This window comes from Carcharodon carcharias, chromosome 10, assembly GCF_017639515.1.
Source record: "Carcharodon carcharias isolate sCarCar2 chromosome 10, sCarCar2.pri, whole genome shotgun sequence".
Lineage (NCBI taxonomy): Eukaryota > Metazoa > Chordata > Chondrichthyes > Lamniformes > Lamnidae > Carcharodon > Carcharodon carcharias.
The window spans coordinates 19,057,634-19,083,181 of NC_054476.1; the positions used below are offsets into that span (position 1 = coordinate 19,057,634).

The window sequence follows — 25,548 nt, forward strand, 5'->3', positions numbered from 1 at the left end:
ACCCCTCTCCTAATATTCACTCAGTTCTGTTGAAGGGTCATGAGGACTCGAAACATCAACTCTTCTTCTCCGCCGATGCTGCCAGACCTGTTGAGTTTTTCCAGGTAATTCTGTTTTCACTTTAATCCTATGTTTGCCAAAGCTTTTCACCACTGGAGGTTTCCTTACTTAATAACTGGACCTGCTACAGGAAATTGTTAAGTATTGATTGCTATGATTTGTTAACAATTCCATAAGCCTTTTATCATGCAGATACCAAGATGATAGCAGGTAAATTAGATTGACCTTGGTCCTTTTACCTAGCAATTTCTATTTTCCTACATAATGCAGACTTCTGCATGGAATACAAGGGGTACAACATAAGAGTAGTTATTTCAGTGTCTGGTATTGATGTTGGCTAATGAAACACATGACAGTATTAGGAGATATGATACATACCGTAAGAATTGTAGGAGTGACAAAGGCCCAGCAAATTCTCCAGAAATAGCTAGGTTGAAATCCAATCATCATCTCGATATCTTCACAGAATCTTTTCAAGCCTGTTAGCACAGAAATACAATATTAACTGACATCCTTTGGTTGGGAGTTTGGGGGAGGTGGTGCGATGGGCAGGATGCTGGTGAAGGCAATGAGCAATCATTCCCTTTTTTTGAATTCCCGCCCCTCTGAAATGCTCTTTGCTTGGCAGGGGCAATAATCTAACAATCGGACTGCTTTAGTGAAAGAAAAATAGCCCACCTGTATGAAACACAACCAACTCACATGCGGTGAAAAAGGGCAGCTGCCCAACTTTGGGTTGCTGCCAAGTAGCAGCAGCTTCAAAGAAGTGCAAAAATTCAATGTAGCTACAGTCAAACCGGAATCAGTCTAGGATTAGGTGCAAGACCATCTCCGAGCAGTTTCGCACTATTTCATCATTGTCGTGCAGCTGTCTAATTCCAACCAGCGTAAAGGCAAAATTTGTAGCATTAAAACTGTGGTTTAAAACAAAAAAAACAGGCAGGCCTACATCAGAATGCTTTTAAATGTCATTGAAGAGCTGAGAAGACTGGTGGCCATTTATATTTTTAAAGCATTTTGTGCATTTAAGCATGGATCAGCCAAGCTTCACGTCCCTTCAACAGAATCATATTTTGCATGGGGCAGTGTAATTCAAAGCTGTCCTGTTTCAATGCTCCTATAGGCAACTGATAGTAAATGCAGTGGAACACAGACCTGTTCTATCTATATGTATGTGGCTGTACACATTACATTTCTAACATAGAGAATGGAGGCTGTTGTTCCATGGACGATGTCTAATTGGGTTTATTTCATAAGGGTAGAAAAACTCATAATCCGTGTGTGTTTCAGTTGTGAGCTCCTTCTCAAGGGAGAAATGAATCCATCTGCGGACCAATATCTATCGATTAAACACCTGCTTAACCGCGCGAAAAGCAAAGTTTTGTGTGCTTTCATGACATGACAATTGGCCAGTTTGTATAGTGGTGCTGTGATTACTTTAGCATTCCTGATTCATGGCTGCAAATATGATTACTTTTCTCTTCATCTTTCAAAAGCCTGATGTGGATTGAGTTCCAATCCAATTCTGTAATTTTTCCTTGCCTTCTGAAGGGTTGCACAGAACTCAAATGCTTTTATGCCCTGTGATATAAATATCTTGGCAGATGCTTTCACAGTGATAGTGGTCCTTGCTGAGAGAGCACAGCAATACTGAGGGATTTACACATACTGCTAAATTAATTTTTATTTTTGCTACAGTGAAATGTCATTGGTCTGTTTTATAAATATAATACAGGGTGAATTTATTATTGCTTGTAAAATCTTATTTAAATAACTAAGACTTGGTTGCAAATGCCAGTTTGGTATAGTTTCATTATATTTTCCTTGGTCTTCGCTCATCTTGCAGTTGAGAGCTGGATGTTTGCAGAAAGAGTGCCACCCTGTGGTGAATGCCAATTTTGAATTACCAATTGCAGAATATGGAACTCAGTATCAGGCACTGCATTTAATGGGCAGCCAATCCAACATCACCCATTTTGCACCACTGCCCAAGATGAGTTTCTAGCCTTTCACCTGCTAATTCAGCTAGAAATTATAGGGGAAATTTTAATCTCCCCAGTCCATCCACCGCCCCCACAAATTTGCAAATGGTGTGGACCAACATTTCCAGCTTTTTCCCAAAACCACTGCATGCACCCCACCTGCTTAGCAGCTTTGAGTGGGGCTCAGTGTGGTAATATACACTAATGAGGCCCATTTATCATCCACATATAACCAGGCACTCTCGATTCCCAGCCCAAGCTTAAATCAAGGCAATGTGTTCTACAAATAGTCATTTGGTAACACACAACTTGAGTATTGCTGAAAAAAGAGACATGTCTAAGCTTTTCATCTTACACTCATCAGTACACTCACAAGAATACCAATGTAAGGGGAAAACAACAGTTTATACTGTATGCGAAGAGAGTGCTGATTGGTTGGCAAGTGGCGGTGCAATGGAGAATGCACCAGTGATGGTGAGTTAACTGCTAAACGTTGTTTGAAATTTAACCAGGTAGCTTGACCCTGATTAGTCAAGGCATTGCCCTGAGGAATGAGTCAGCAAATGGCTGTCACTTATTTTGTTTAGCTGAAACAGACACAATGTATGTACATGTTCTTTCAGTCTGCAAAGAACAGGGCCCTGTGTATTAATATGTGTAGTTTCCAGTACCTGCAAATGCACCACATTGCGAGCCTGACTGACAATCTTAACTAAGTTGTCAGCGTAATTCTAAGCACACCGAGGATTATTTAACAAATGGTGTCCAATTGCGCAATCGCATCTAATGTTGAACACTGTGCTTTGAGTTTTGCAAGCATAGGCTAGTCGGGTACAGTCTGTATCCTGCCCATTGTGAACAGCAGCTGGGACCTGCTGTTTGATACGATCCACCAGTCTTTGGGATGTACGGCCTATATACCTAGCATCACAAGGGCAATGAAATTCATATACCCCCATATTACTCAAAGAACAAAGAACAAAGAAAAGTACAGCACAGGAACAGCCCTTTGGCCGTCCAAGCTGCGCCGATCTTATTGCTCGTCAACTAAAACATTTTGCACTTCCGGGGTCTGTATCCCTCTATTCCCATCCTATTCATGTAATTTGTCAAGCTGCCTCTTAAACACCACTATCATACCTGCTTCCACCACCTCCTCTGGCAGCAAATTCCAGAAACTCACTACCTTCTGCGTAAAAAAAATCTCCTCTATAGTTTTCTCCTCTCACCTTAAATCTATGTCCCCTAGTAATTGACTCTTCCATCCTGGGAAAAAGCTTCTGACTATCTACTCTGTCCATGCCACTCATAATTTTGTAAACTTCTATCAAGTCGCCCCTCAATCTCCGTCGCTCTAGTGAGAACAATCCGAGTTTCTCCAACCTCTCCTCATAGCTAATAACCTCCAGACCAGGCAGCATCCTGGTAAACCTCCTCTGCAACCTCTCCAATGCCTCCATATCCTTCTGGTAATGTGGCGACCAGAATTGCACGCAATATTCCAAGTGTGGCCTAACCAAGGTTCTATACAGCTGCAGCATGACTTCCCAACTTTTAAACTCAATACCCCTGCCAATGAAGGCAAGCATGCCATATGCCTTCCTGACTACCTTATCCACCTGCATTGCCACTTTCAGTGAGCTGTGGACCTGTACACCCAGATCCCTCTGCCTGTCGATGCACTTAAGGGTTCTGCCATTTACTGTATAATTCCTGCCTGTATTAGATCTTCCAAAATGCATTACCTCACATTTGTCCAGATTAAACTCCATCTGCCATTTCTCCGCCCAAGTCTCCAACTGATCTATATCCCGTTGTATCCTTTGACAATCCTCTGCAACTCCTCCAACCTTAGTGTCATCTGCAAACTTACTAATTAGCCCAGTTATATTTTACTCCAAATCATTTATGTATACTACAAACAGCAAAGGTCCCAGCACTGATCCCTGCGGAACTCCACTAGTCACAGCTCTCCATTCAGAAAAGCACCCTTCCACTGCTACCCTCTGTCTTCTATGATCAAGCCAATTCTGTATCCATCTTATAAGCTCATCTTTGATCTCGTGCGACTTTACCTTCTGTACCAGTCTGCCATGAGGAACCTTGTCAAAGGCCTTACTGAAACCCATGTATATAACATCCACTGCCCTTCCATCAACGATCATCTTTGTCACTTCCTCGAAAAAATGTGTGTGGGAACACACAAAACTCAAATGTGTGATAGGCAGAACGTCTTTCTGGCTTGACAGCAGCATCCTGTTAGTGGTGAATACCACTCGTGTTGCTACTGCATAGTAGCACCTTGAAACAGTTTGCTTCGACTTCGACATGTTTCTTTTCTCGGCAATATGCAAGGTGTTCTCTTATCACACACTTGTGCCTTACTTTATTTAAATTAGAACAACATGTTAACACTGCATATGTTTTTAAGTTCAACATAATGTTAATTAGATAGGAAAAAATTTCATTTAGCTAGTGCCCTTCAGATATTTCAAAGTGCCTTACAGTCACTGAAATACTCTGGAAGCGTTTTATATAGGCAAACACAGCACCATTTGCATACAGCACATTCTCACACACAGTGAATGAGATAAATGGTCAGTTAATCTATTTCGCTGATATTATTTGATGACAGCAACACATGTGCTTTCCTTCATACACTACCATGAGATCTTTTAAGTCCACTTAAATAGCACTTCCGTTTAATGTCTCATCTAATAATGCAACCTCTTTTCTTCCATACTGTACTGAAGTATCCGAAAAGATTTGCAAAAGGGTTTCATGGGAATGGTTCCAGGGATAAAGAACTTCAGTTATGAAGATAGATTGGAGAAGTTAGGACTGTTTTCCTTGGAGAAAAGGCTGCTGAGAGATTTGGTAGAGGTATTCAAAATCACGAGGGGTCTGGACAGAGTAGATATAGAGAAACTGTTCCCACTTGTGAAAGGATTGAGAACGAGAGGGTGTAGATTTAAAGTAATTGGCAAAAGCGACATGAGAAAAAGCTTTTTCACACAGTGGGTGGTTAAGACCTGGAATGCACTGCCTGACAGTGTGGTGGAAGCAGGTTAAATCGGAGTATTCAAACGGGTGTTAGACTGTTATCTGAAAAGGAAGAATGTGCAGGGTTACAGGGAGAATGGAACTAAGTGAATTGCTTATTTGGAGAGCCAGTGCAGACACACTGGCCCAAATGGCCTCAGTTTGCAGTATGACAACTCTATGATTTAGCCTTGATAGATCTGGTCCCTGAAATAAGACTTGAACCTATATTCTTCAGGCTCAGAGGCAAGAGCACTGCAATTGAGCTAAGCTGGCATACACAGGAACAGCTTTTCAACTATTCTCTGAACTGAAGAAAATCAGTGCAATAATTCACCGCAATCATCACATTATGCGCGACAGGATTCTAGTAATCAGTTGTCGAAAGTCAAAACTGGTTTGTCTTTTGAGTAGACAATAAAGTAAAAGTGTGTGGGCTGGTTTATTCTAATTGCAGTGTTGAACAGTAAAGCAGGCATTGTCTGAAGCAATGTATCATTAGCTGGCTTTTTAATGCAGATTTCTCCCATAATATGACTGAAAAAGTTATCAAAGTAACTAATTAGCCACCATGGGGTATGCCAGGCAAAGGGAAAAACTCTCAACGAAATGCTGAATTGACTTATTTCGCATTATATTATAGAATTATGCTCAATTCAGTTATCCTTGTTCAAACAGATTTATACAAACATTGAAATGGATTTTACAAAATATTGATCACGTAGGTTCAATGGTTTTGCAGAAAGGGCACCAATTCAATTGACTAAATTGTTCTTACCATATATATATGAAACTCCGACTAGTTCAAATATCGCAATGATGACCAGGGAATAGGAGGCTGCGTATGTGTCTACCAACTGCAGCATGTAGATCCCACTCTAATATCACAAAATAAATCTGTAAATATTTTGCATTGTGCAAATGTTTAATTACAATATTAAAATTGGTCTGTACATTTTTTTGGAAATCATCCACCATTTCCATCTCAAAAAAATTACTTCAAAACAGCTGGGATAAAATGAAGGGAAGGAACAAGGTTGAATCAAAGCACATTTTGTAGATAAGAAAATAAGAAATAGGAGCAGGAATAGGCCATTCAGCCCCTCAAACCTGCTCTGCCAGTCAATAAGATCATGGCTGATCTGATATGGCCTTAACTCCACATTCCTGCCTTCCCCCATAACCCTTGACCCCCTTGTCAATCAAAGGGAATTAAGAAGTCAGTTCAGAATAAGGTAGTCTAGCTTCAACTGCCCGTGACAGCATGAACACAAGTTACACAGCTCCCTTTTTGATCTTAACTCAGCCTTTCCTTGTTTCCTTTATTTAATTTCAGAGTGTGCTATATAAAAGCAGCATTTGATCATTAAGACAGCTGATCCCAGAGCCTACTGCTAGGAAATATTTGGGATTTTCATCCATTGCAACGCTCACAGTTCTTTCCCAAATTTTAGTGAATATTAGAATTGGAGGTAAGGGTTATATGTGTCAAATAATCACGAAATTCTTGACTTACTTAATCTTTAGGTCCCTTAGATATGAGCACGTTATCACCAAGCACTAAAGACTTAACTATCGGCAGATGGGTTGAAAGTTTAAGCATCTGCACCCAAGTATGTTTATATTCCCCCTCAGTGTGTCTTCAGTCAGCTTAAGATTGGTCAGTAATCAATCAAAACATGACTGCTTGTATAGGTATGTCTGAATCCTGAACAATGTAAGAGAAAGCAGTGCTCTGGTTGTTAATAAATGCTAACACTGTAACCAGGACACAGGATGCAGGGTACCACAACCAACTCAGCATTGGTTGATGTATGTCAATAAAAATGGTGTCCAGCTCATTTGTGATATAAACTAAGTCATGTCCTCACTTGTCTAAGCAATGGGCATCAGAGAGTAAACCCTGCAGGCTGTCACCCTCAGCTGATTGACTGCAGTGTCAGCGCCTCTACTTTGTCTTCTTCCACACCCTGTACAGATTGACACAAGAGTCCATCCCTTTGGCCCAGCAAAGCGTGAAGATGTTGGTACATACCGATTGTCTTGTTTCTTAACTGACTGTAATGCTCATAACTAACAAACCATGAGGAAAAATGCCCAGTGTATTTCAAACCGTTGCTTTGATTGCAATCTTAGGGTTGAAAGGTTGTGTGTGACAGTAAGGCTTTTAAGGAGTGTGTGGCAATTATGATGCAAGAGGCAAAATGAGAGATGTGAGGATCTTAGAGTGGGGGAAGGTGGCTTGGACTTTATGAGGCAATTGGAGAACTGTAGGCATTCGTACCAAGAGTACAATGTGAAGGCTTAGCAATGTGAGGCTTGCTTTAAAAGGATGAAGAGTGTGGTGGTACATGCAGTGGTATGTAACTCTTCTGTGACCTTGCAAAATTTTTTCACTTCTTTCTGTACTCAAAAGCAACAAATGGAGGGATCTCTGGCTGCTGAAGTTTACTGTATTCACTGAAATTTGGAATGATATCTTACCTGGGTTACCATAGGAATACCCATGATGAAGAAAATCACGCAGCAGACTAATGTGAAGAGTGGTTTTTTAGGCCGCAGGTATCCAGGGAATTCATCCACTACTGAAGTCACGATAGTCTCGAGGGTCGCAAACTTGGATTTAATTGGAGAAAATAAGGTATGTTATGCGTATAATTGTAAAATGACCTTTAATATTAATCACATTTTCTTTCTGGTTACAGCTATTCAAATTTGACAACGCACCTGTACTCATAAAACTAAACGTGTACAGACTACGCTCATTTAGGCCATTATGGTCTGTGATATGATTATCACAGAACATGACACTTTTAACATGTTAAATAAAATGAGGTGAAAGTGTAAGTTAGATTTTCAACTTGCCATCCCAATCTAAACCTGCACTGCAGATCAGCCAATGTTACAGAAACTATTGAACTCAGTGGAAATGAAAGCTGGGCTTTTACTGCAAAGCGCGAGCAATCCCCACCACCAAGTTTACATCCATGCAGCACATTGAAGGTGTCTTTTTATCAGTGTTTTCTTACAATACAACAGAGATTGCACTTCAAAAATACTTCACCAGCTGTAAAGCACTTTGGGAAATCCTGAGACTGTGAAAGGCACTTAGTAAATGCAAGTTCTTACTTTTTTTCCCTTTTTATATGCTGTTACACTATGTTCTTGTGGTGAGGATAACATTGAGAGCTGGAGGAAAAAAGGCATGAAACGCTAGAAACATTTGAACAGATCAGACAGCCTCTAAGGCAAGAGATGCATCGATGTTGCCAGTGTGGACCCTTTGTTGAAATAGGCAGATATTACTGACGAATGATAACATGAGCAGCTGACTGTTTTCATTTCCTGTTTCTTTTATTTCTGATTTCCAACATTGTGCTCTTTGTTAACATTGAACAATGATTATAAATGTGCTAACTCCCCTTTAGACCTTCGAAAGACATTAGAGGGTGGAGACTGTCACCTCATCAGTGTGGGTAAGACTTGAACCTGTAACCACTTATTTCCGGTTATATATTACATATATTTTGCCCTAGCTCAACAACAACTTGCATTTATGTAGCACAGTGGTGACCATAAGGCATTCAAAGTGAATGCTGTAAAATCTGATGATGCTGCCTGTTATTGAAATGATTTAGTTCATGCTATTTACTGTCAGAAATGGCTGCCCATGTGGATGGTGTAAATGGAGTCAGTCAGCTAGCCCTGGATCATAGCAATACACATCTATTCCAACCCTGGAACCCTCCTTGGACGGCACTACACCAACACCCCAACTTCAGGAATAGCTATAGATCCATCATCGTCTTTCAATTGTCACTTTTCTTCCCTCCCTAGAAATTTCCTTATTCTTCTTAGTTATTTATGATTATAAAAGATACTCAAGACAATTTTAACCTTCAAATGGGAAGGGTCCGGGTTAGACGCCTGGTTTAAATTCTATCTGATTTTGTGCTTCATTAGCTTCATCGGAGTTTAAAACCAAGTGGAACATTAAAGGAGTTTCCAACCCAAACCCTTTCCCAACAGGTGGGTTAGGTTAAAATTCCCTCCCATTTTATCTGCTACAATCCTCTGTGAAACACCTGACTGTGTGTGAATTGTTGCCTGATTACCATTCTGTGCAGTGGCTTGATTAAAGATGCGACATAAACGCAAGCTGTTGTTGAGCTAGAGCAAAAAACATGTACAATATATAACCGGAAAAAGTGATTACAGGGAGAGCTTAAACAAATGTCGTAAAGTGGCAGATAAGTAATGTTGTCACTGTGAGGCCTATACCTTTCAGTGTCAGTAAGTTAAATAATACTTTTACCTCAACTCAACTATACGATATATTCCTTCAGTAAATGATGATCCATTTTCAGTTATGCAGTAAACCACATTCCAGTAAAGCATACGTCCCATTAGCAATACCATAGGTTTCTCATGATTATAACTCTGCAGCCCCTCCACCACCTTGAAGGACAAGGGCAGTAGACACATGGGACCACCACCACCTGCAAGATCCCCTCCAAGCCACACACACCATCCTGACTCAGAACTAGTCGCCATTCCTTCACCATCGCTGGTTCAAAATTTTGGAACTTCCTTCCTAACAGCGCTGTGGGTGTACCTACAACATATGGACGGCAGCGGTTCAAGAAGGCAGCGCACCACCACCTTCTCAAGGGCAACTAGGGATGAACAGAAAATGCTGGCTTAGCAGTGATGCTCACATCCCATGAATGAATAAAGCAAAAAATGCCATATTATAAATAGGCCAGAATTAGGCATTGACTGGAAATTAACAAATAATTTAAATGTACCTTTCAGTCGATTTTTAATTTGATTAGATGAGAACGATATTGTGCATATACATTATTTAATTATATTGTATTAATTATGTTATATAATATAGTGCCATATTAATAAGACGGATGGTGCAAGAGACAAAGCAGAGCCCCTTCATCTTTACAAGTTGAATATAAATGTAGCCCAAGCTTCTGAGATCAAAATGGTAAATGTATTAATTCTGCGCTCCCAGCAGGAGACTATGTTTGAAGGAAGCTCAAGCCAGAGAATCATACTTGATTCAAACATTGCACCTTGCTGCGATTGTTGCATTGCTGAATTTATTCCAAAGTCTCTATCTGTAAGTATCCCCAAATTAAATGAGTTTGACTGGTGTGAGTTTCCAGCGGTTGCTAAACTGGACCACAAATCGCCCAGAACTTCCCATTTATTGGAAATTTCATTTAGTAAAGCCACAAGAATGGCTGGTGAGCGAAATGGAAATGTGGCAGGGGGTACATTAGTGGGAATTGGCATCCTTCATCTTGGTGTGCATCAACACAAAAGAAACCACCACAAAACTCAAATGAATTAGTACAGGGAGAAAACAAAAAGAACTCATCTAAATGAAAATAAAAATACCTGGAAAAACTCAGCAGGTCTGGCAGCATCTGCTGAGTTTTTCAAGGTATTTTTATTTTTGTTTTGGATTTCCAGCATCCACAGTTTTTTTGCTTTCATCTAAATGATGCTCTGAGAGGAGGTTGTTAATGAATTTCATTTGTGTTTGATGTTGTCTTCCCTTAACACATGACCCTAGACCCAGAGAGAACAGAACAATTCATACAGAGTTTAGGTAAACGAAGTGACCACGGGTCAGTCCTGTGTGAGCTGAGACTTACCATTGTGTCCAATCCAAGTGTTAGAAGCATCAAAAAGAAAATTATAGCCCAGAATGGAGATAAAGGAAGCCTGGTTAAAGCCTCTGGATACACTACAAATGCAATACCTGGACCTAGAACACACAAAGAATTGCACTTGTTAAACATAATCTTGGCAACACATGATGAATTGGACTTCTCACCCACTATACTCCACCTACTGGGGCACATCACCACAGGATGGAGCTCCTGTCTGTCCTTTCGGAGCCGCTCTAACCTCAGCTATTTCTGATCCGTGGGTCATTAACGTGCAAGAGGTTGGAGTTACACCCTGTCTGGATGCAGATCTAAATTTTTCAACCTTCACACCTAAAAGAAATGATTTGATTTGTGGAAGAAAATCCATGATCTAGTCTAGCTATTTGAAATAAAACATGAATCAGAATTTTGTTTATATGTGACTGAATGTTTAGAAATGATCAAGATCAGCAGTCAGTGAAAGTAGACTGTTTCAGGCTGCCCCTGTTTGCTATTCTACCCAGATTGCTCTGCTTTATTCAACAAAGTGAAGCTGAACCTCTTAAAAGTTGTAATTTTTCTCAACTAAAAACCCAAGGGCTCTCCATGACATTTGTGCATAGCTGCCCACTCCAATTGCCCACTATGCGCCACTAACTCTTCTCTGGCCTGGCAGTTCCCTCCAGTGATGTTTGAAGGTGTGTGTGTGTGCTTTTGGACCGATGCAGTCAATGTGTGTAAGTACACCCACAATGCTGCTAAATAGGAAGTTCTAGGATTTTGACCCAGCAATGATGAAGGAACAATATATTTCCAAGTCAGGATTGTGTGTGACTGCAAGCGGAACTTTCAGGTAGTGTTGTTTACAGCCCTTGTTCTTCTAAACAGTAGAGGTCGAAGTTTGGGAGGGTGCTATTGAAGAAGACTTAGCGAGTTGCTGCAGTACATCTTATCGGGGGTGCAGACTGCTGCCAGTATCCACCAGTGGTGGAAGGAGTGAATGTTTAAGGTGCTAGATAGGGTGCCAACCAAGCAATTTACTTTGTATTGGATGATGTTGAGCTTCTTGAATATTGTTGGAGCTTCACTCATCCAAGCAAGTGAATAGTATTCCAAGATGCTCCTGACTTGTGCCTTGGAGATAGTGAACAGATTTTGGGGGGTTAACAGGTGAGTTACTGACTGCAGAGTACCCAGCCTCTAACCTGATCTTATCGTTTAATTATTTATGTGACTGGTCCAGTAAAGTTTCTAGTCAATGGTGATGGTGGTGGGGCTCAGCAATAGTAATGCTGTTGAGCGTCAAGGGGAGGAAGTTAGACTCCCTCTTGTTGAAGGTGGTCACAATTACCAGCCAAACAGTAGAGATCTTTGATGAATGAATCGATTCCTTCACTCTGTTTTTGACTGCACCGATTAAATTTTGCCTTCTTTATTACAATGCTTTGATGGAGACTAATGTATGAGTCAGCATGTCATCTGTGATGCCACTGACCGCATATAGCGAAGTGCTAACTTGGTCTTTGTTACTCTTACTCGCAAGACCTAAAGTGTTGTGGTGCCTGGTGAAATCCCTTCTCCAGTTACCATTGCTCAGCCTATCTGGATCCTTTTCATTTTGGAACGATTCTGGGAGATGTAGGGTAGAGGTCATTGCTCACCACGGGTCGAGGTTGGTCAACCTATGCTGCCTTCAATCCAAAACCAAAATCACCCTAACCTCTGTTATTGAGCATCAGATGATGCTTGTGTGTGCTCGCTCAGAAACTGATCTTTGGGTCGTTGTCGATTCTTTCTCCGAAGCATATGAGAAAATGGGCCTTTCACTAAACACCTAGAAAACTAAGGCTCTCTTCCAACCAGCACCCACAGCAAAATACCTCCCCTCCTTCAATTAAGATCAAAAGCGAGATCCTGGAAAATGTGAACCATTTTCCATATCGTAGGAGCTTCATCTCGATGAAAGCAGACATAGACAACAAAATTCATTTAATCTGTAATGTGTCGGCTCAGTCTTCGACTGACTGAGGAAAAGAGTATTTGAGGACCAGGATCTAAAACCTGAGACTAAGGTCATGGTTTACTGAGCAGCAGTGATCCCTGCACTCCTATATGCTTCAGTGACTTGGACAATCTACAGCAGGCACATCAAAGCGCTGGAGAAGTACCTCCAGCTGTGCCTTCGTAAGATCCTCCAAATCCGGTGGCGAGAAAGGTCGTCCAACAGCAGCCAACTTGCCCAGCTTCAGGCATTAATCATTCAACAACCAGCTTCACCTGGTAGGACATGTCATTCATATGCCTAACACCAGACTCCATTCTACTTGGAACTCAGTCATGGCAGGAGATTCCCAGGTGGACAGTAGGAATACTTTAGGGAGGTCTTCAAAGCATCCTTGAGAAGGTCAAACATCCCCACCGACTTGTGATTGACAAAAATGAAGAAACCTCATTCAAGAAGGAACTGAACCCATCAAGAGACTTCATCGGGAACATGCAGCGGCGATGACGATGGTGTAGTGGTGCTGTCGCTGGACCGGTAATCCAGAGACCCAGGGTAATGTTCTGGGGACCTGGGTTTGATTCCCACCATGGCAGATGATGGAATTTGAATTCAATAAAAATCTAGAATTAAAAGTCTAATGATGACCATGAAACCATTGTTGATTGTTGTAAAAACCCATCTGGTTCACTAATGTCCCTTTAGGAAGGAAATCTGCTGTCCTTACCTGGTCTGGCCTACATGTGGCTCTAGAACCACAGCAATGTGGTTGACTCTTAAATGCCTGCTGAACAAGGGCAACTAGGGATGGGTAATAAATGCTGGCCTGGCTAGTGATGCCCACATCCAATGAATAACTTAAAAAAAAGGCAAAGAGGGAGTGCACAACATTTTAAGCACCACCTGCCTCACATGTGGTAGAGTCTGCAGATTACACTTTGGATTTACCAGTCATCTCAGAACCCCTCGAAGTGGAGTGGAAGCAAGTCATCCTCAATCCTGAGGGTCTGTCTGAGAAGAAGTCCTGTGTTGTAGCTTTATCAGATTAGCATCTTATTTTTAAGTATTGCCGGTGCTGTTCTTGGCATGCTCTCCCACACTCCTCACTGAACAACGATTGGTGTCCTGGCTTGGTGGTAATGGTAGAGTGAGGGACTTACTGGGCCATAAGGTTCAGATTGTGGTTGAATACAATTCTGCTGCTGTTAATGGCCCATAGTGTCTCATAGATGTTTAGTTTTGAGCTGCTAGATCTGTTCCGAATCTATCCCATTTGACTTGGTACCAGTGCCAGATAACACAATCGGGGGTGTTCTCAGTGTGAAGATGGGGATTTGTCACCACATGGTGGCCACTCCTACCAATACTGTGACGGACAGCACATCAGCCACAGGAATATTCGTGAGGATGGAGTAAAGTAGGTTTTGAGCAGGCCCAGTCTGGTAACTATGTCTTTCAGGACTTGTCCAGCTGAATCAGTAGTAGTGCTACTGAGCCACCCTTGGTGATGGGGATTGAAATTCCTCCACCAGAGTCCTTTTTGTACCCTTGTTACTACCAATGCTTCTTCCAAATGGTGTTCAATATGGAAGAGTGCTGACTCATCAGCTGTGGGAGAATGATAAGGGGTAATCGGCAGGAAATTGCCTTTGCTGTGTTTGCATGATGCCATGAAACTTCATGGGGTGTGGAGTTAATGTTCAAAACTCCCAGGGCAATTCCCTCCTGCTGTATACCACTGTACTGGAACATCTGGTGGGTCTGTCCTGCCAGTGAGTCAGGGCATAACCAGTGAAGCTGATGAACAAGGCTGGATACCGGCTGTAAGGTATGAGTATAACCATGCCAGGCTGTTGCTTGACTAGTCTGTGGTTAGCCCTATCAATTTTGGCACTTGTAGCACAGACAAATTTGCAGGGTCAGTTGGGTGTAGTGTGGCTTTGTCATGTCTGGTGCCAGGTTCAATGCTGGGTGGTCCATCTAGTTTTATTCTTATTCGACTTTTCTGGAGTGGTTTGAGATGAATGAATGGCTTTCTAGGTCATTTCAAAGGAGTTAAGAATCAAACTGACTGGTTAAGGATGGCAGGTGTCCTTCCTTAAAGGTCATAAGTAAAGCAGATGGGTCAACAACCTGGTCACCTTGCTGATACTAGCTTCTTTTTAAATTACTTATTTTTTATTCGCTCATGGAATGTGGGCATCACTGGCTAGTCCAGCATTTATTGCCCATCCCTAATTGACCTTGTTCAGAGGGCATTTAAGAATCAACCACATTGCTGTGGGTCTGGAGTCACATGTAGGCCAGACTAGGTAAGGGCAGCAGATTTCCTTCCCTAAAGATCATTTAGTGAACTGGATGGGTTTTTACAGTTCATGGTCATCATTAGACTTTTAATTCCAGATTTTTATTAGATTCAAATGTCACCAACTGTGATGGTGGGATTTGAACCCATGTTTTCTGAGCATTACACAAGGTCTCTAGAATACTAGCTCAGTAACTATGCCACCACCTCCCCACCATTCAAATTCCCTGGCTACCATGGTGGGATTTGAGCTCTTATTTCATGGTCATTCATTCACACCACTGAATTATTTGCCCATAACTGTTATGTCACCTTACCTATTGCTTGTGATGTGGGAGTGTGTGTATGTGTCCGGATGTTGAATGTGTGTTTGTGTGGATATGTAGCTGTTGGGTGTGTGTGAGCAAATGTTGGATGTAGGATGAAGATGGGATTGGGCTAAACCACAATGTCCCTCACGATGCCACAGCTGCTGATGCTTTCTGTCACAACGACCACGAATGGATGATCACTTCTGTATTGGTGGGCAGGGGTAACTGATGCATGTTATATCTATACCCTGGCAGGGGCGTAAATGACAGTCTTTAGGAAATGGCAAAAATTGGCACACAAGTGAATGTTTTTTTTTTAAATACTTGCAATATTTAGCTTTTAAATTACCTTCATCTGCAACCTCGGTGATCGGTACTTTAAGTTCCTTGGCCATGAATCCAATGACAGAGAAGATGACAAAGCCGGCAAAGACACTTGTGGCACTGTTGGCACATGTCACTAACAGCGTGTCCCTGGAGGAAGGCAGAAGAAAGCAACAGTCACAAGAGGGTCACCACCCATGTGCAGAGTGGTACTACTACTGCAAACTGTAACCCGTAAAACGAGGAAAGAGGAGATGAACTCCTCCTGCTTACTTGTAAATGTTATTGTGGAATTTGTTGTATGAGGAGAGTGTTATCAGTCCTCCCCAGGCAGCAGAGAGTGAAAAGAAAATCTGAGTCGCAGCATCCTTCCACACCTATTGTAGCACATAGAGATAGAACAGAGGTTTTTAAAAAATTAAGCTTCTATTGCAGCAGCAACTTGAATTTATATAGTACCTTTAATGTAGTAAAATATCCCCAGATGCTTCACAGGAGCATTATCAGAAATAATTTAATGCTGAGCCCCACAAAGAAATATTGGGACAAATTTTGCAATCAGCAACAAATGGATTTGATTTTGAGGAATTCCACAAGGCCATAAGGAAAAGCGAAATGTCAAAGGAAGGAGCTACAGGAACTGCAGCCTCTGAGTGTGAACTTTGGGGATGGGGAGATGGGCCAGAACATTCAACCGGGAGGGGAATAATTACAACTCTTCAGGTGGAAAATAAATAGAAGTGAGTCACTGAGAACCCACTAATCCTTGGAAATGGAAGTATTTGAAGTTTACAAATTTGGACAAAAATCCCTCTTATGGAAGTGAAGTGGGACTGGTTTGGTGTTATTGGAGCACAATGTATAATTCAGGTATGTGATTATCCAGAGCCCTTCATACTTTTGTTACTGTTATTGGCACTGAACACATTCTGAAAATGTGAAGTAAAGAGCTAGTCCATTGAAAAAAAGAACCATTCCAAGTCATTGGCTAATAATTGTCCTGCGAACAGCAAATAAAAGGACATAAACTGTATGAGAGAAGCTAACACAAGGCATTGACACATGTTCTTTAGCCAAGTTTAGGCATCAATTCTGCCTCTTGCATAGATCACCTCTTTCTTTCAACTGATCTCCTCAGTCAAGCCACTCTTATTTTGCTTTTGCCTCCCGGCATCACATAACTCTGCGATTGGAAAATTAAATATTAAAAGGCTGCTGAACTCTATTTGATTGTCCAGTGAACAGCAATTTGTACAAATTTTATTCTAACCAGTTTAAAAACTTATTGATGCTTAGCTGTCAGTGAGGAGGAGGATTGATTAATTGAAATCCCTTCTAAATTAAAACAGATGCGATAAGCTTCTAATATCTTTTGCTAATGTAATGTTCAGTTTTTTTTCTACTAAATACATACTTCATATTTATCATCAAGATTTTAATTCACTCTTAAAAGAAATGTTTGATTTACGGAACAGAAATCGTATCCTAGGTTTGAAATGAAACAAGAAAACTACATTTCATTTAAATGTGTGGGCATGTTCAGAAGTTATCAGGTTTGGCAGTTAGTGAAAGCACAGGCTTATTTGAGACTGCCCCCATGTGGTAATTTACTCTGAGTGCTGTATTTTATTTTGTAAAGTCAGCTTCAACGTTGAGCCTCTTACAGGCTGTTTTGCATTGAACTGGGAGACAGCGAGGTGAGCATCAGTGCCAACATTGCTGAAGGGAGCCTGCCTTATTTTAAAAGGAAACAACATCACATTAACCAAAACCGCTGGGGCTGGATTTTCCATTTGGGGTTGAGAACCAATTTTGAGATTAAATCTGATCCCACTTGGTAACAGTCAGCTGAGCACTAATTTGGAAGAATTGGCCAAGCAACAGCCAGAAGGTGTGCTCGCCAGCCAATTAAGGATGGTGGGTGGGCTCTTGAAGCTGGAGAGCCTATAGGAGGCCCTACAGGACTAAAGGAGCTGTAGCTTGCAGTTGCAGATAAGGGTGAGAGAGGGCACCTCGATCTCCTCACTATCACTTTTAATGAACTTTTATAAAAGGATTGGCTACAGTTGATGGGCCACCACTGTGGAAGGTAAGCCTCTCCATGTGGCAGCCTGTGGCTGCAACCATGATCATGTAGGTATGGGGACTGCGGGGAGGAGGTTGGGTGGCGGCGGTGGGGGGGTCTTAGATTGCCACCCCCACCCCCTCCCATGCCTGTCACCAGGAGGCCACCTACAGGCAGCTGCAGTGGACTCAAGGCCACAGGCTGCCGACAGGTCGACCAGAAAATTCCAATCAAGTTGGTCATCTACCTTAACTGGCCTCTTAATCGCAGGCAGGTAGCCATTTCGCAACCAACCCGGCTTCCGGAAAAATGGCCAGGATTTGTGACCCCGACGGGAGCCAGCCCACCTGCCGGTGATGGGAAATTCCACGCCTGTCTGCCTCTTTTCCCACCCAGCATCAAAATCCTGCACCTGATGTCTGTCTCGGCCCTGATGTGATGTACTCTCTCTTTTCAGTGTGACTAAGAATCTTTCAGTTACAGCACCAAGTTGAACTGAGTTCGGAATAAATCTAAAAGGAAAAGCATGGATTGGAAGCGCAAAGCAATGTGAGAAATATAGGACAAAACCAATGCATTACAGCGGTTACAGCACACATGGGGAAGCATAGTTAAAGAAATGCAGTTGATCATTGAAGAAAGATATGACAAAGCCGGATGCTCATAACAGCAAAATCTTGCCTCCGCAATCACAAACCTTCCTTGAGGCTCCTGTTCCAAACAGTTCTTACTGTCTGAGTGCTGCTCATCAAATCATGGGGAGGCAGAGCTCCACCCCACCTAGTTTAAATAAATACATGAATGAATCTTTCACATATGTGGTGTGTGGGTTCCCAGCAAGCTGGCCAGATACTCCGGGCATATGCTGAGCACATGGAGGAGGCCTCAGACTTCCATACCTGACACTACAAGGCCTTCCCACCAACATGAAGTCAGAAGTAGGAGTTCCATTCACAATTCCACAGATAATGCAGCAGTCCATGTCAACATGCAGCAAGAACTGGCTTTGACTGATGAATAGCAAAAAACATTCATGCCACAGAAGTGCCAGACGATGACTATCTCCAACTAGATAGAGTCTATCCACTTGCCATTCACACTCAAAGGCATTACCATCACTGAATCACACACCATCAACATCCCGGGTGTCAAAATTGACCAAAACTTAACTGGACCAGCCACATAAATATTGGGGCTACAACAGCAAGTCAGAAGCTAGGTATTCTGCAGTGAGCGATTCATCTTCTGACTCTTCAAAATCTACCCACCAATCTTCAAGGCACAAGTCAGGAGTGTGATGGAATACTCTTCACTTGCCTGGATGAGTGCAGCTCCAACAACACTTAGAAGCTCAACACCATCCAGGACAAAGCAGCCTGCTCGATTGGCCCCCATCCACCATCATAAACATTCACTCCCTCTACCATCAGTGCACAGTGGCAGCAGTAAGTATAATCTCCAGGATGCACTACTGCAATTTGCCAAGACTGCTTCAATAGCACCTCTCAGACCAGTGACCTGTCCCATTTAGAAGAACAAGGGCAGCAGATGCATGGGAACACCACCACCTGCAAGTTCCCTTTCAAGTCACGCATGACCCTGACTTAGAAACATAGTGTTGCTCCTCAGCATTGCAGGTCAAAATTCTGGGACCCCCTTCCTAACGTCACTGTGGGAGCACCCTCATCACACTCATATAGCAGTTCAAGGAAATGGCTCACCAATACCTTCTCGAGGGCGATTCAAAATAGGTAATAAATGCCATGTCAGTGATGCCCACATCCCATAATGAATAAAAAGAAACTATATGGTAATGGGATTAAGGGGCTTCAGGCAAAAGCTACTACATTAGAACCTTTTTCTGGCACAAGTGCACACAAGCTTAAAAGGCCTGGCTTTCCGAATGTGCACTGCCGGCCGGGACTCTCAACTTGTAATACATATCAGGAAATTGTGTATGCATTTGGTACAATTTTCATTTTAATGGATGGAAACACACAAGGAGCATGGACATAATTCTTCAGGCATGCCATTTCTCTTGAGTAATACCCCACACTGGGAACATATATTCAGATAGTTAGTTCTATAGTAATATGCAAACAGGCACACATATAGTGGCAGTCAGCTGCATATGCACAGGTCTGTATGTGCATAGTGATACACACAAAACCATGCTCAAATATAGTGAGCACTCAGGCACAAAGACAATAATGCCTTCATTTTTATGCATGCGTATAATGGCACATAAATGGAGTCACATGGGGCACACAAATACATACAGCAACACAGGTCCACACATACCTAATCATTATATATTAGACAAGGCAAAGAGGGGCAGGGTTTACAGTGTCAATGATGAAAAGTTGTTCTTATAGAATAGAAACAGAAGTAATCTAATTCAATGGCTTCTCACAAAGTTCTCCTTTCAGTTACACCTTCAATTTTATATTAAATATTGATGGTACCTCTTATCCTCCTTTTCATGAGTTAGAGTCAGGGGATTGCACTGGGAGGCAATGTGACCCTAGCATTCTTCTTGTTGGGGATCAGTCTGTTAGTAATAGTGACAACAAATCCAATTCCACAGCACAAGAGACACAGACATATATTGACTGTGAGAAATATTCCCTCAATTTTTCGTTCTTAGGGAGAGATAACATCCATGCCATTCTTGGGATATGAGCGTAGCTAGCCAGGCCAGCATTTATTACCGACACCTTGAGAAAGGTGGTTTTGTATAAGATGGCAGGGTTGGGAAGTCAGCGAGATGGGAAGGCACTCTCAGATACATGCAATAGTCCTAAGGGTGCATTAGCGGCGCAATGGTGAAATACTGCAAGAGTGGTATTGGAGGCAAGTGGAAGTAAGAAGTGAGGTATGAGAAAATTGACAGGGTGAAGAGTTAAAACAATGGGATAAAGAGAGAAATTCTATTCATTGCACAGAGGCACCACACTTTGTCATGAGTTACTCAGCTGTTACCCACTCTGTATTTAGACATGTAATGTGATTATTATAATAGTATTGTAGATTGTACTAAAAACATAACAGACTCATTCTAATATTATATTATTCAAGTCACTTTCTTTTAACTTGATTCTTTTGCATTTTTTCTTTCTTATTATCTTTACTGTTTGCAACAGAATTATTTGAACTCCACTTAAAGGCTACTTTACAGCTGTCTCTTTTTTAATTAGTAATATAGCCAATGCAACGAATGAATCTTCCTATGCAAGATCTACAGCATTCTAAAGGAAAAATTCTGTGAAGGGACTCAAGAACAAAGGAACGAAGAGGGTTTGCTTATCGGAATTCATGTGTTAAGAGTTAAACACTAGTGAAACCATTGTAGTCCTGCCTGCCACAATCCTTACAATGGACCATTGTTATTTTATAGTTTTGATTAACTTGCCCACCTTAGCATCCTTAAGCTTATCCCAATTGGGTGTAATGAAGTACCAGATTCCATCTCCAGCACCTGGCAGAGTAATTCCTCGGATCAGGAGGATGACAAGGACAACATAGGGGAAAGTGGCTGTGAAATAGACAACCTGCGCATAAAAGGGGAAAATTGCATTCATTTAATTCCAGTCAGAAAATGGTGCCAAGCACTGCTGTAAAATTACAAATCAGTAAAGCACTAAATGAAAGTATAACAAGACCCACCTTTCCAGATGATTTTATTCCTTTTGCCAGGGATAAATAAACAATTATCCAGGCCAATAACAGCGTCATTGCTAACTCCCACCTTATTTCCCCAGGATGCTCAATCCCAGCAGAAATTTTTAACACAAAGTACCTGTGAAGAAACAATATTAATATTGAAAGCACTGTGTGGTTTAAAAATAAACATGAATGCATATGGGATAAATCTTAACATTGTGTGACAGTCTAAAATGGGTGATAGCGAGTGGGCAGCCTGTTTCACATCTGTCCCCATTTTTATTTACATCGAATGGAAGTTAAAATCAGGACTGATGTACAATGAGCTGCTGATTTGCTATTACCTGTATTGCACAATTGCACAAAGCCAGGATCTATTCCTATGATTTTACATTGTAGATGTATATAGGTTTGGTTGTATTATTTATCTTTACAGTTTTGTCACTAGTTTCTCACAGCTAGGAGCATCTCCTTCTCTCCTTTGATTTAATTGACAATTTCATGTAAATTTCACCAATTAAAAGTCAATCTGAAGATAAGGGGCATACCGATTACTGGAATAGAATGTAATCTCAAATCTTTTTAATCTCTTTTTTAAAGTTTCCAATAATGTAAATGTAGGTCAGAGATTGCATTGTCAGGATTAAAATGGTCATTATTTTGTGGAGGGACTTTGCATTCTTAATAATTTGCACACTTTGTTCAATTCTTGCTCCTTCCCCTATTTCTTAATTATTTATTTTGCCTTTGTGCCACACAGCATTCCTCAGCCAACATTAGCATCGTCAGCCTGCTGTTTCCCAGGTTTCTGCCCATGTGGTTGTTAAGGTACTTGTGACGGTGACCCAGATGGTTACTGCTTCAGCTTTCCTCCCTCACTGACCTGCCTCAATTTTTGATTCCATATTTCTCAGTTTAAAAATAAACAATAGCTTTCACGTTAAGCTGCCCTCTTACTTGAAATATTCTTCACTTCCACTGACAAAGGTTTTGTTGATTGGCTTGGTGTAATTCACCATGGTAACGTTGGGAAAGGCAGAAATGCAAAATGTTGAGTTTTTAATCTGCACACTGTTAGTATCTCCAATTATACAAGAATCTGTTGGGACAAGAAAAGTAACATTAATATTTTCAATGGTTTTTGCCACTAATTCTGTTGAATTTCTAAATCAGTTGCGAAAATTTGATTTATCATCTTGAGCCTCCAATATTTCTCAGAAATTCTCTGACACTTAAGACAAGAAATGCTTACAGAGAGTGCTTACAGTTCAAAGGATTCCCTTTACATCAATGCACTGAGAAATAACTTTTTAGTTGAATGAAATTGCATGCATTAATATAAGGCTTGTTCAAATTATTAAAGAAACTAAATGATTTTAATTATGTTTGCAGGAATGTACTCCCATCAATATCAGAATGCAAAATCACTCTTATACTAAATACAATTAATTTCATGAGAAATATTGAATTAAAACAAACGAGAATCATTTGTCCTTGAGGCACAATTTCACATGCATAGGTTAGTGTCATATGTACTGAATGACATAGTAATATATTCATTGTGTAGCACAGTGTAGTTATACAAGACCTACCTCTCCATGTTACAAAGTACCTAATTCATGGGCCTTCAATGGATTAATTGGAGCTGATATATCAGCAAAAATAAAAAAAAACTGTTTCCCTTTTTTATGTGGGATGTGTGGATCAGGTTGTAGTTTTATACCAAACTACAGAACTTTCAATGGAATGCCCACTACGCTCTTTTCATGAATTTAGTAAAGTACTTCACCCACTGCCCTTGTGGAGAAGCTGTGAGGTATGAGTCTATGGTCTAATACCGAAATTTATTCAGGATGTGTGCTCCAACTCCAAAATCCGTATGAAGATCGATAGAAATTCCCTGAGCCTGTCTCACAAATAGAAGAGCGAGATAAGGTTGTCCATTGTTCTATTTGATGCCTTCATCAATGATGTGTTGGATGGTGTCATAAAGGAACACCTTGGAATGGCAATCCTTTCTAAAACAATTGTGTCACTTTTCACAGATTGTGTTATCCTGTTGATGGACATACCTGGAGTTCACCATCCTGACCAGTGGCCTAATTGGCGAATAGATGCCCTAAATGCCCCCAACTGCAATGTTACAGCTCTGTACAGCTCAAGAAAGTTGTTGAAGTTATTGATTGGAAGATAGCACAGATATTTGCTCCAATTCCATCAATGTTTGGAGGTATTTTTTGGATGTTAATTTTAGTGCAGTTCCTCAAGACTACACTTAGAAAGATAGATTTCTCTGGTCTTTCTCATCTTTTGTCACCAAAGTCTTGATACCAATCAATCTGGTAGCATATATGACACATGTCCAAAGAGTTTCCTTTGTGTATCAGATTTCCAAGGCATGTAGCAAAAAGATCTCCTTCCGTCTATATGCTAGATCTTTGAACATCTGAGGTGGATCTTTGAGAACAAAGAGTAAAAGCCTAAAAATCCTGCTACCTGGCAAGACTCATGGCATACTTGTCTTTTTGCCAAAGTCGTTTAAATGAAGACCTGCATTTAACAGTTGATGATGAGTGAACACAATCCAGGGCATTATACTTCAGTACCTGTAACATGAAGACTGCAATGTTGGAAGCTATCTTACTTAGGTCCTTCCAACAGGTCAAAGGCTAGAGGACTATTCCATGAATAATTTTTTAAAAATCTGATAAGAAAACACTGTGTGTTAAGGATGACAGCTGCTGGAAGGATTACCCAGAGGTCAACTATGCAACCCATACGTAGCTGGGCTTCAACATCTACCTTGATTAGGTTGCTGAGAGGTAAGCTCTACCACATCTCCACCTAGTGGGGTAGGGTAATGTGTTATGAGGAAGAAACTAGTGGCGATGCACTCACACATTTCATTGTGAGCTTCTGCTGACTATGCCATTCAGGAGCAGCTTCCTAGTGCCTGCTCCTCATCAAGCATAAGCTCAGCCCTGAGTTATCAGTTATGCTCTTTTTGGGGTAAGAGGAATATAAGTGGGGTTTCTTTTGAGTTGAGTTTGTTCCAATGTGGTGTCAGCAGAGATGGGAAATTGGAACCTACTTGATTGCCTATGGCAGACGTGATGATTGGATACTTGAGTAAAGCAGATCTGATGCACTTCAGGATGATGACCTGGCCAATACACCAGCTCATTGATGAGGGCTGGAGGCTTGCAACCTTAACGGGGGGCTAGAACTCTCCTACATAACTGCATATAAGCCAACACCCTAACAAGTAGGGTAGTCTTGGCTGGAGAAGCAGTGGGAAACTTGCAAGTGGTCTGTGCTGGTAAAATTTGGGATGTAGTTTTAGCTAATTGAACTCCTGTAATACCATTATGCATCATGAAGCTCAGTAAACTTCACTTTTCCCAGGTGATACTTGAACTTGGGGGATTAAATTATAAGGAGAAGGCACACAAACTAGCCTTGTATCCCTCAGAATTTAGAAAGTTGAGGGAAGATTTTTTTCAACATTTTTAAGATATTAAGGGGAACAGATAGGGCAGACAGAAGTAAACTATTTCCCCTGGTTGGGGAGTTTAGGATGAAGGGGCATTGTTTACAAATTAGAACCACACCTTTTATGAATAACATTAGGAGACACTGCTACACACAATGGGTGAACCTGCTTCTGCAAACAGCAACTGATGCTCCATCAACAGCTAATTTTAAATCTGAGATTGATAGATTTTTGTTAACTAAAGTTATTAAGGAATATGGGGCAAAGACAGGTCCAGAAGTAGGTCATAGATCAGCGATGATCTCATTGAATGGTAGAATGGCCTTGATGGGCTAAATGCCCTACTCTTGCTCCTATGTTTTAAAATTAAGTTTTAAGTTCTCCAGGCTTAAGCAAGTGGGTGTTTCCTAAAGGGGATAAAATGTGCACACCACATGAAGCAAATATGAACCCTAATTAATGCACTCCTCGGCCATTTGACTTGCAAACTTTCAAGCACGGTGATCAGTTTCCATGCATATCAGCACCCAGTTGACTGGAAAAGCACAATATTGTGTGCGCTGTGAAATGTAGATCTATAGTAGATATTGTGCATCATGTGTTTTGCATCATATAATGCAGCCTGGTAT

At 41.2% G+C, this 25,548-nt stretch overlaps 1 protein-coding gene across 4 annotated transcripts in view; it reads right to left on the reverse strand.

Annotated features, from left to right (window-relative positions):
- The window catches only part of slc6a5 (solute carrier family 6 member 5), a 52,751-nt gene that overhangs the window by 4,527 nt on the left and 22,676 nt on the right, over positions 1-25,548 (reverse strand). For all 4 annotated transcript variants that reach the window (XM_041198073.1, XM_041198074.1, XM_041198072.1 and 1 more), the window contains 9 exons: positions 22,384-22,525; positions 21,430-21,562; positions 21,180-21,314; positions 15,972-16,075; positions 15,724-15,848; positions 10,760-10,872; positions 7,569-7,700; positions 5,863-5,962; positions 439-539 (listed from right to left, as the gene is read on the reverse strand). In XM_041198073.1, coding sequence (XP_041054007.1) covers positions 439-539; positions 5,863-5,962; positions 7,569-7,700; positions 10,760-10,872; positions 15,724-15,848; positions 15,972-16,075; positions 21,180-21,314; positions 21,430-21,562; positions 22,384-22,525 — 1,085 coding nt within the window. The remainder of the gene's footprint in view (positions 1-438; positions 540-5,862; positions 5,963-7,568; positions 7,701-10,759; positions 10,873-15,723; positions 15,849-15,971; positions 16,076-21,179; positions 21,315-21,429; positions 21,563-22,383; positions 22,526-25,548) is intronic.